The 12,451-nt window shown below is 38.4% G+C and overlaps 1 protein-coding gene across 5 annotated transcripts in view; it reads right to left on the minus strand.

The window, feature by feature from the left end:
- Positions 1-12,451, minus strand: part of LOC136871840 (eukaryotic translation initiation factor 2-alpha kinase 1) — a 292,614-nt gene that overhangs the window by 19,055 nt on the left and 261,108 nt on the right. For all 5 annotated transcript variants that reach the window (XM_068227225.1, XM_068227223.1, XM_068227224.1 and 2 more), the window contains one exon: positions 10,725-10,919. In XM_068227225.1, coding sequence (XP_068083326.1) covers positions 10,725-10,919 — 195 coding nt within the window. The remainder of the gene's footprint in view (positions 1-10,724; positions 10,920-12,451) is intronic.

Genomic DNA, 12,451 nt, shown 5'->3' on the forward strand with positions numbered 1-12,451 from the left:
ATAGTAACCAATGCTGACAAGGGGGGTGCGATCGTTTTGATGGATAAAGATACATATATCAAGAAAACTGAAGAATTCTTTGATAATAACAAATACACATTAGTGACTAAAGATCCGTTAGCTAAAATTCAACGCAACTTTAAGGCCTTACTTAAAAGATCCACATCTCTCTTTACCGAACAAGAGCAATTAAAACTTATCAATATGAATCCTAGGCTCCCAGAAACTAGAGCTTTGCCCAAAATACATAAAAACGATATTCTGATTCGTCCGATTATCAATTGCCGAAATTCTCCCACATATAAGGTCTTCAAATATATTCATAATTTTTTGAAAAGATATTACACTTTTAATAATAAACAACCATTAAGAAATTCCATTGACTTGTGTGACATTTTGCTTAAATTTGGCGTGCGCCCAAACCAGATGATGTGTTCGTATGACGTAATGAATATGTTCCTGAATATTCCGACAGCTGAAACTGTTAATATCATTCATGATAATATTTGTAAACACAGTAATCTTAGTAAAATGGAAGTAGAAGAATTCACTAGATTGTTAAAATTCGTGTTAGACAATAATTACTTCTCATTTAACAATAATATTTATAAACAGAATGGATTAGTAATGGGTGACCCAATATCGGGCATCCTTGCCAACATATTTATGGATTCAATCGAACATAATGAAATAACAGCAAAAATTAAAGGAATTGATTTTTGGTTGAGATATGTAGATGATACATTTGTAATCATAAACAAAGATGTCACTAATAGTCAAGAAATCTTAAATAAGTTAAATGAAATCGAACCTAATTTGAAATTCACGAAAGAGGATGAAGTCGATAACTCATTGAATTTTCTAGATGTAACAGTTACGCGTAAGGTTAACACTTTTGATTTCCAAATATTTAGAAAACCGATACAATCATCTACAACTATAAACAATTTTTCTTTGCACCCAAATTCACATAAACAAGCACCTTTTCACAGTCTGATTTATAGAGCACTTAGAATCCCTCTATCTCCCAAAAATTTGAAGAAAGAATTAAATTATATTAGGTACCTCGCTAAACAAAATGGTTTCAAAATAGAAATGATCAACAAATTAATCAATAAAATTAAGAACAAGTTATCCACAAATCTGATACCAGAAAAACCAAAAAAACTGAGTATGCTACATTCACTTTTAATAATCCAGCTATACACCAGATTACTAACGTATTCAAGAAATGTAATTTTAATATAGCTTTCAGAACTACTAATACTAACCAGTCCATATTCTTTAATCATAAAAAAGTTAATTATGATAAAAATCGTTATTTGGGATCAGGAGTATACAGACTCAAATGTAATCCATGTAATTTTTCATATGTTGGACAAACTGGGAGAAGTTTTATGACAAGATACATGGAACACGTTAACGCGGAAAAACATAGGAAATACTCAGCGATGAGTTTGCATATGAGGGAGACTGGTCACAGATTTGAATCCATAGAGAAAGACCTAGCGATAATTAGAAACATAGGAAAAAGGGAGAATGTTGAACGAATTAGAAAGTTTATATATCTATTTAGATCAGACGTACAATAAGCAACAAAATCTTAATGAAACCACGGACTGTAAAAGTATGTTACATGAATTAATGCCGAAATTATTAAAGTCAGTTAGTTCGAATAAATTTAGGATACCTAATATATTTAATTCTTCATACTCTAATACTCCTCCCATACCTACAGATATTAAGCCTACTTCCAGCAATACGGTTGACTCCGCCCCTTTGTCAGCCTCGTCACAACTGACTCCACACATCCTCTCCTCCCCTCCACACTCCCCTATTCCTTCCCCTCCGAGTTCACTGCCGTCTCTGCAGCACAGTTACAACACCAGACTCAGAGCCAACAGAAGGGCAGCAACCAATACAACAGTAGATAACAAATAATAACTTTCAACTAACATGTAAGTCCTCATTTGTTTCAATTTATGTAATCCGTATTCTCTCCTTACGTTCAACTTCTTATTTAATCTTTTCCTTCTCTTACAGAAAACATTATTTCAGTATCTACTGGCATTTTCTGGCAAGGTTTCAGCCAATAGTATTACTTACGGTGCTAAGGGCCACTTACAATTTTACCAACTGATGCTTCTTCTTCTCACTTCATGCTGATGAATTTCTTCAGCGGCCTTGGACATATTATATTTATGACAATCATGTTTATGCTTATGTTCATGCCCTCATGTCGTTGGCTTTATATTATTACCACTTTGGTTTTCCACTAACATTTTAAATGAATTGTTTTAATTGGAATTTTAATGGAAGAAGTTTTAGTCTTCGACAAGATTTTAGTTTAATCATTGACAGTGTTGACATTAGCATGTTTATATGTTGTATCATTTTTCACATTTTTATGTCCCAAATTTTAATAACTGGCTGAACTTTTAGCTTCCACTTTTAATATTAGTTGTACTCTTGATTGTTTTTAGGCTGATGATGCCCTTAATTGAGGGCGAAACATGTCCCATTTAACTGTGAGTCTATTTATGTAACCACTATAAGTGGAAATAAAAGTATTGAATAGGTGGATTAAATTAAAACACCTTTATTGTTGTTGAGATGGAAAGTTCTCGATAAATATTTTGGTTGGAAAAAATAACAAGGGTTTTGATTGGTGGATCTGGGTGGCGAGAGGTAAACTTCTGTGGCCTGATTGGTTACCTGGTGATCGGACCGGAGCCAGCCTTGGCCTTCTTAAGAGAGCGAAGCAAGATTTTGGGGTCTTTTCGTTTCTTGTCAGTCCAGCGATCAGACGCACTTTGGCGATCCTCTCTCCCAGGATGGCCTGCCTTGGGGTAAGCGCTGTTGGTTTCTTATCCATCTTAATTTATAAATAATGTTTGTTTGTATTTTCACATAGGAGTTTACTCCTACCACCCTGACTCGCCCCACTATTATTAAGATGCCTTAGCTTCCGTTATGTATAATTTTAGTATCACATTGTTCCTATTACCTTTAATCATTGTATTCTGTATGCTACATTTGTTAAAGTATCATGAAGTCAATCAGTTCTTCTGTCTTTCCCGTCAGTGTCAGTACATTTTCTGTTGCAATCTTGATGTAGTTTGGTGCTGGTTGCCCATTTATCACAGTTCCCCCAGCACCTGACTTAGCCTCTTTGACTTAAGAGGATAGCCCTTGGTAAATTGTTCCTGAACTCGTAAGTTTGGCCAATGTTAACTTGAAGTTTGAATTGATGAATTTTGTTTGTAACGTCTATTTTGGAAAAAATATTTACAGATCAAGGAATCACCTTGCTAAACATTCTCGAGACCTTCCACATCGATCTAGATCAGTTTATGAACCCTTCTCACAATTTAAATGAAATGAACGAAAAAAAGAAAGAAAAAAAACCATTCAACTCGAAACATTCATTCCATAAATATTTGTCAGAACCTCCATAAAATAAACCCCACCTCCATCTCTCCAACTCACCACCACTCCCCCCCAACCCACACTCTCCGCACCAGCCCTGTACCGCCCCTTCCCCCTCCGCTCCTCCCATCCTCGCAAACACAGCTGAGCCAGCAATGGACTCGATCGTATGAACAGGACCGTTAACTTTGAGAAGGCCAAGCCGTTTCGAGAGGACAACCACCTTTTAAACACCATAAATTTAAAGCTTTCATCATACCCATTTTACACGTTTTACTTATCAGACCCAAGTTTCTCAAACAACCTCATTTTTTCCATTACAGATTGGAACTTCGTTGACGGTTTCCACTATGCTCAAAGTTTACCAAGCACCTGTCATCTTATCTAACACAGCTTCACAATTTTTGTCCAAGCCCTCCCGACCTTTTTAAAATAAGGCAAACAAACCAGCCAACATTGTAAAACAATAATCAAGAACAGGACCGCTAGATTGAGAAGAAATTAAGAATGCTGCTGTTCTAAAGTTTTAAATTTCATCGGCATTTTTCCATCAATTATCTCCTGTCAGGCTTGATTTCTCAAACTTTTTCGCTCCCCTCCTAGCCTAGACACAGTGATTTCATCCTGTTTTGAAATGTTATAAAAATGAAGATATTTTAGACTAAGTGGTCCACAACCTTGCTATGTGCACTTATTTTTCGTTTCCATCTGTAACATTTGTTTTTCATTTTTTTTCTTCTTAGGTTTAACACACCCTTTAGATTCAATTATGTTTTGTATTAACCTTATTTCACTGAATTTTTTTGCAGCGAGTTGTTTATTGCTCCAGCTGATGATGTAAATATTGTATATTGCGCTGTTTTTATTTCCATCATGTTTCTTTCATTTGTTCTTTCATTTTTTCGGGCATATTTTTAGCTTGTATTATGTAAATTTACTGTAACCCCCCCCCCCCCCCCTATTTCACTGAAGATGGCTCAAACGAGTGGAAACATGTTTGAATTTTATTACTCCATCTAATGATGAACTATGTGATGTACTGAATTAGGAGAATACTTTTAATTTTTTCCTTTATAAAGCGTTAATTCCACACGTGTGCAAGTTTCAGCAAAAGTAAACCACTGGATAATGTTGGTTGTAATTATGATGCACTCTTTACACCATAGCAGTGACAAGTAGGCATGTTAAATGTTTTCTTTGCTTAAATTCAAATAACCGAGCTCGATAGCTGCAGTCGCTTAACTGCGGGCAGTATCCAGTATTCGGGAGATAGTAGGTTTGAATCCCACTGTCGGCAGCCCTGAAGATGGTTTTCCGTGGTTTCCCATTTTCACACCAGGCAAATGCTGGGGCTGTACCTTAATTAAGGCCATGGCCGCTTCCTTCCCAGCTGGTGCGACGTAAAGCCAATAGCACAAAAAAAAAAAAATTCAAATAGCCGTTGGAAGGACATAACCGGCCCACAAAGGCAATCTATTTTAAGAACGGGGATGTACCGGAGCCCAACGGAATCTACCAGTGCTATAAAGAGAAGGTCTCCGAAACAACTGGCGGCTTTTTGCTGACAGATCAGTGCTTAGTGTGTGTCACTTGTATCAAACCTCCAGACAAAGTTAATTTAATAAAGTAATTAGAAAGTTTTATTTAGGGCTTAGACTAACTCGCCTGAGCATTTACAGTGAGGGAATAATAATGACTATCGTCCGACTCGTTGGCTGAAGGGTCAGCGTCCTGGCCTTCGGTTCACAGGGTCCCGGGTTCGATTCCCGGCCGGGTCGGGGATTTTAACCTTAATTGGTTAATTCCAATGGCACGGGGGCTGGGTGTATGTGTTGTCTTCATCATAATTTCATCCTCATCACGACGTGCAGATAGCCTATGGGCGTCAAATAGAAAGACCCGCACCTGGCGAGCCGAACCCGCCCTGGGATATCCCGGCACTAAAACCCATACGACATTTCATTTCAATGTAACTATGATTTCTCAAAAGGATTGTTGCGACCGGGTATCATACACATAGTAGGCATTACTCATGGTCGGACTGATACCATAAGTAGCAGATATAGCAAACTGTATCTTGCCTAGGTTGCGGCATTGTATACAAATACAAACTAGGCAGTGAAGAGGAGTGTCATACTTCATCATCCAATTTTCAGGAGTTGCCGAGGACCAAGACAGAAGACAGAATCTGTAATGGCATTCCCAGGAGTAGAGTACTGGACTTTAGGATCCAGAGTACAGAGCACTAGGATGGACTGATTCCACTACACGCCACCCAAGATGGACGAGCTGAGGCAAATAAGGTAGGTTTCAGATAAGTTGAACTGCATATAAGCATGACTTGTGGCTATAGATTTGACTCAGGGCCTTTTCAATAAAGTAAACTTTCAGTGCCATAGGCATGTACTACTATATTCAATTATAGGTTAGCTATTTTAGTTTAGGTCTGATCGCCTGTGCAAGCCATGTGTTTATTAGCTTTGCTTTAGATGGAATGAGGGTAATGTAATTGTTTAGTGGTTATTTCGTAATTTTTGAATGTAGGTTTCTTCTGCGCCATATAGTGGCGCCAGTTTTATGTTGATGTTAAAGTCTTCAGAATAAGTTGGAGGTCAACTTACCTCTAGAGGTTCGAATGGGGAACCCGGTATCGAAGACGACTTAGTTAAAAACAGTAGGATGTGCATGATTATGCATGGGGAAAGTATTTCAGGTTGCAGCAAGAGCAAAGGGACATTTACACTGTTGTAACTTAAAAGAGTATCTTTTATATAGTATTGCAACAGACTAAACCATAGCCGTATGTGGGATGCGAAACGGGATAGGTTAAATGGAAGGCCGTGACGCGCCGCAATGAGTGTGTATTATCGCAATGAGATATTTGCGAAAATCGGTTGAGGAGACTTAGATGTGAGAATAGGCCAAGTGAGAGCCTATATGCGAACCTGGATATTTCAGATGCGAGGCCGTGAAGAGCCTTAAAGAGGGTATGCTATCCTCATGAGATATGAGATACATATTTGAGAACAGGCTGAGTAGCAGCCTAGATTAAGAATAATGTGGGGCACAATTTGGTGTGCCATAACAAGACTCATGAGGGGTTTTGTGTCAGTGAGCTTCCTGCCTGACCATGTGTTTGAAAGGTGAGATTGTTTCTGAAAGCCACGAAGATGAATAGGCTGTTGACCTAGTGACGTATTTATGCAGGTAAAGACTCTTTGCGAGGGATGGCTGAGCCTCAAATGAATAAACTTGCTTTACACATGAGAACCGTTATCCCGATTATGGAATGTTAGTCGTGATTATGCATGGGGAAAGTATTTCAGGTTGCAGCAAGAGCAAAGGGACATTTACACTGTTGTAACTTAAAAGAGGTCGTGCACTCCGAGATCCAATCAGACGACAGACTTCTCGGAGCGACCCAGTCAGAATCCATGCCCGGCGCGAACCAATCAGAGGTCGTGTGTTCAGATAGCCAACCAAACGTCAAGCTGCTCGGCGCGACCCAATTGGAGGTCGTGCTTTCAGATAGTCAATCAGATGTCGGTTTGCACAGCGCGAACCAATTGGAGGCCACACACTTACATATAAATACAGCTGCTTCCCAAACAACTTTTGCAGTCGCCAGCGGGATACACAGGAGAGCGTATCTACACGACGCCACAGAAGATGACTACCGCAGCAGTAGTCGAAACGTCTGGGAGAAGCGAGAGGAGTGGACCACGGCATAACAGCCCGGAAGAATTTTATTATATTGACACCGGCCGTGAAAGCCTTCATACTCTAATGAATGTTAGTCTGTTCGCAAGTAAAATACTTTGTTATTGACTTTCTCTCCACAGCTGACCAGGAGTTGCTAATTTTAACTTGAAACACTCCGCTGTGCATATACACAGCAATTGACGTCCAGAGCCTTAGATGTCGTGGGTTCAAAACCAAACCGAGACGATGACATAAAGTGTGCATATTTGTTTTCTCTTTCAGGCTCTGTTTATCTTACTTTGTGCGTATTTGTCCCATGTGTGTTATTGTCTGTTGTTGTTGTTTGTGTTGTTGATTAAGGGGATCACAGCACATGCTGATTTTGAGTTGTAAGGTTCTGCTACTCTTCAATTTGTTCCAGGTGCGGGCCCCGTTGCAAACTCAGTGTCTTTTTGGAGGGTAAATACCAGTCCCAAGCAAGTGTTTATTGTATTTGTTTACCGACTAGTTCGGATTTGTTTAATCAGGCCGAGATGTAAGAATCTATAATTATAATTTCATGTTAAGAGATGATTCAGTTCAAGGCTACATACCATGTGCAGTTTAACTTCTTTGAACCTCCATCAAAACTCAATAACCCAACCGTATTCCACATAATGACTTTATAATTGGGTTCGAGACCTGTGTATTTGTACCAGTGACAGCAATTTAAAATGTAATTCTGTCAATTTATTTTGAGAAGATTACTACTCTAACCTGGTTAATAAACTTTTCCACCTATTTATTTCTTCAACTTCTCATTTATGAATATGTACTCTAGAACCTGTCCTATGATTTTAAGTTAATTTAGATAGACCATTTGACCCATACTTTTTTCTATTCAAATGCACCACACAGCGTCTCCGCTGAGCTAGACCAAGTAAGGGCAGGGGATGGTACATCAGGAAGCCAACTTTCTCAACTATTACTATCAAAAATAGTTCTCTGCATCCTGGCACTCATAAAAGAGCAGCTTATCATAGCTTCATTTATCAAACATTTAACTTGCCCCTTTCGCACAAGGAGTTGAATAAGGAATTGCAATTCCAAATGGTTTAGCATCGAAACCATTAATAGAATGACTGGAAAAATTGGTAAATAAAACAATGCTCAAAGTTAGTTCTGGAGTCACATAAGAAAACCTAAATTTGCAACCATCATTTACAATAATCCTGGTATTTTTCGAATAACAAATTTACTCAAGAAGCATGATTTTTAAGTAACTTCTTCCACCCATAATACTAATCGCCATTTATTTTTTAATCACAATGTTGTTAATTCTAACAATGATCGTTTTTCTGGCTCAGGAATGTACCAAATTTACTTGCGTACTAAGTGTTATTTTTCTTAGGATGATGCCTCAAAAAGTGCACACAAGTGAAGTTTTATAAGTGACTTATACTACAATAAAAACCTAATGCTGTGAGCACACAGTTGTTATCAGCAGTATTCTGTAAAAAAGAAGTTAGCTCCCTCGCAAAAGTATGAAACGTCTGGGAGAAGCGAGAGGAGTGGACCACGGCATAACAGCCCGGAAGAATTTTATTATATTGACACCGGCCGTGAAAGCCTTCATACTCTAATGAATGTTAGTCTGTTCGCAAGTAAAATACTTTGTTATTGACTTTCTCTCCACAGCTGACCAGGAGTTGCTAATTTTAACTTGAAACACTCCGCTGTGCATATACACAGCAATTGACGTCCAGAGCCTTAGATGTCGTGGGTTCAAAACCAAACCGAGACGATGACATAAAGTGTGCATATTTGTTTTCTCTTTCAGGCTCTGTTTATCTTACTTTGTGCGTATTTGTCCCATGTGTGTTATTGTCTGTTGTTGTTGTTTGTGTTGTTGATTAAGGGGATCACAGCACATGCTGATTTTGAGTTGTAAGGTTCTGCTACTCTTCAATTTGTTCCAGGTGCGGGCCCCGTTGCAAACTCAGTGTCTTTTTGGAGGGTAAATACCAGTCCCAAGCAAGTGTTTATTGTATTTGTTTACCGACTAGTTCGGATTTGTTTAATCAGGCCGAGATGTAAGAATCTATAATTATAATTTCATGTTAAGAGATGATTCAGTTCAAGGCTACATACCATGTGCAGTTTAACTTCTTTGAACCTCCATCAAAACTCAATAACCCAACCGTATTCCACATAATGACTTTATAATTGGGTTCGAGACCTGTGTATTTGTACCAGTGACAGCAATTTAAAATGTAATTCTGTCAATTTATTTTGAGAAGATTACTACTCTAACCTGGTTAATAAACTTTTCCACCTATTTATTTCTTCAACTTCTCATTTATGAATATGTACTCTAGAACCTGTCCTATGATTTTAAGTTAATTTAGATAGACCATTTGACCCATACTTTTTTCTATTCAAATGCACCACACAGCGTCTCCGCTGAGCTAGACCAAGTAAGGGCAGGGGATGGTACATCAGGAAGCCAACTTTCTCAACTATTACTATCAAAAATAGTTCTCTGCATCCTGGCACTCATAAAAGAGCAGCTTATCATAGCTTCATTTATCAAACATTTAACTTGCCCCTTTCGCACAAGGAGTTGAATAAGGAATTGCAATTCCAAATGGTTTAGCATCGAAACCATTAATAGAATGACTGGAAAAATTGGTAAATAAAACAATGCTCAAAGTTAGTTCTGGAGTCACATAAGAAAACCTAAATTTGCAACCATCATTTACAATAATCCTGGTATTTTTCGAATAACAAATTTACTCAAGAAGCATGATTTTTAAGTAACTTCTTCCACCCATAATACTAATCGCCATTTATTTTTTAATCACAATGTTGTTAATTCTAACAATGATCGTTTTTCTGGCTCAGGAATGTACCAAATTTACTTGCGTACTAAGTGTTATTTTTCTTAGGATGATGCCTCAAAAAGTGCACACAAGTGAAGTTTTATAAGTGACTTATACTACAATAAAAACCTAATGCTGTGAGCACACAGTTGTTATCAGCAGTATTCTGTAAAAAAGAAGTTAGCTCCCTCGCAAAAGTATATTTACATCAGTCTGTTCCCAGACAAACTTTGCTTTACAAGAGTGAAAGCTGGGTGGACTCAGGATATCTTATTCATAAGTTAGACGTAACAGATATAAAAGTGACGTAACAGATATAAAAGTAGCGAGAATGATTGCTGGTACAAACAGATGGGAACAAGTCAGGAGGGGTATTCAAAATGAGGAGATAAGGGCTAGGTTAGGAATGAACTCGACTGATGATGCTGTACACATAAACCAGGTTCAGTGGTGAGGTCATGTGAGGTTAATAGAAGGGGCAGGTTACCTAGAAGAATAACGGACTCGATCATGAGGGTAAGAGAAGTAGACGTACACCAAGATGGCTATGGTTAGACTAAGTTTCTAATGATTTAAAGATAAGAGGTGTGGAACTAAACAAGGCCACAGAGCAAGTTACAGATAGATGATTGAGAAGGCATTTAGTAAATACACAGAGGCTTGAAGACTGAAAGGCGTAACATCTATAATGAAGATGTATGTATTGCACGTATGTATAATAAAAAGGATTACCTTTGGATTACATTCTCCTTTAAGTTGCTCAGGAGCAGCATAGAGCTTGGTTCCTATTTCTCCTCTGTGATCAAGGGACCAAATAACCTGGTTCACAAATTTTATATCTTGAGGTGCATGCTGAAAAATGCACGCTAATCCAAGGTCTCCTACTTGAACTTTACTAACATCTTTATTGACGAAGATATTACTGGGCTGAAAGAACAAACAGGTCAATACAATCAGTATCTCAGATTATTGTGCTAAACTGCAATATAACCACTTAAGTTTTAAGAATTGTATAAGGAATACAAACTGATAGTTGGCTGAAAGTATCAAGGTATATGACATGTAAAATGTAATAAAAACAAATTTTTGAACTATTTTGGTAATGTACATGCATTAATGAGCGACTGCAATGTATAATCCATTCTTCTTTCCATAAACCTACAATCAAGGCAGTACACAAATGTAAATGTACAAACATCTCTTCTGTATACCGACAGCCACTATTCCAACCAACAAACTAGCAAATCTAGTCCTGTATGGATTAACTGGAACAAGGTTCCTTTTTTATAGTTTCCCCCATTGTTGGTGACATGCACTGGCTGGTTTATAATTCATGTCCACAACAGTGAAAAGCAAGCAGAAAATATGGTCAGCTGCTATGGTTGCTGGTAATAAAATACCAAAACAAGAAATTTAAAGAGGGAAAGGCAAACTAATTAAGGAAATGGAAGGTAATGAGGTGTGTAAAATACATTGCCACCGGACAAGTCTTTCTAGCCAACACCCATAGGTGACCTGTATGTCTTTGTGTGCGAGATGATGATTAGTTATGGTGAGGATGAAACCTGGAGTTGGCACATAGCTTATTCTTGTTGAATAACACCAAGGAGTATTCTCAATGCCAGACATCCCCATCCAATAAATGAATCACATCAACAGCATCATATGCCCTCACTCAATGTGAACAATGTGAAGAGGTTTGGAATTGAAGCTTTTGGCATGCAATCCAGTGATTATAAATTGTGTACCACCACTTCTCTGATGATGATCATGATAATGACGATTCTAAGTTCAATGGCTCTGTGGTTTGTATCTTTCTATCTGCGAGTTCTTGGAAATCTTATCACTGCCGTAAACCAACGAACAACATGGAGACCCCAATGAAATGTATAGTCCATTGGATCCCCAGCTGGCACCCTTTGTGTTATAGCGGATTATTTGATTTGTCTTTGTCCTCTGATACCCTTAAAAGCATTAATGGCAGATGTCTGGAATTCTACAAGCATGTTATTGCCAATCAGGCCCTTGACTACTCACTTTTTGGAGAAAGGCCTCTGTTAATAAATGTATTTTAATAAATCAGGATGTTTTTCTCTAGTACTGAAATTAATACACTGCCTTCATGGTGTAGGAGTAGCATGCCTGCCTCTTACCTAGAGGCCCCGGGTTCAATTCTTGGCCGGATCAGGGATTTTTACCTGGATCTGAGGGCTGTTTTGACGTCCACTCAGCCTATGTGATTAGAATTGAGGTGCTATCTGATGGTGAGATAGCAACCCCAGACTGGAAAGCCAAGCATAACGGCCGAGAGGATTCATCATGCTGACCACACGACACCTCGTAAACTGCAGACTTTCGTGCTGAGCAGGGGGCTTGGTAGGCCAAGGCCCTCCGGGGCTGTAGTGCCATGGGGTTAGGTTAGTTCTTCACGGTCTAATGGTCAGTGTGCTGCTTCTAAA

The sequence above is a fragment of the Anabrus simplex genome, chromosome 4 (assembly GCF_040414725.1).
Source record: "Anabrus simplex isolate iqAnaSimp1 chromosome 4, ASM4041472v1, whole genome shotgun sequence".
NCBI classification, from domain to species: domain Eukaryota; kingdom Metazoa; phylum Arthropoda; class Insecta; order Orthoptera; family Tettigoniidae; genus Anabrus; species Anabrus simplex.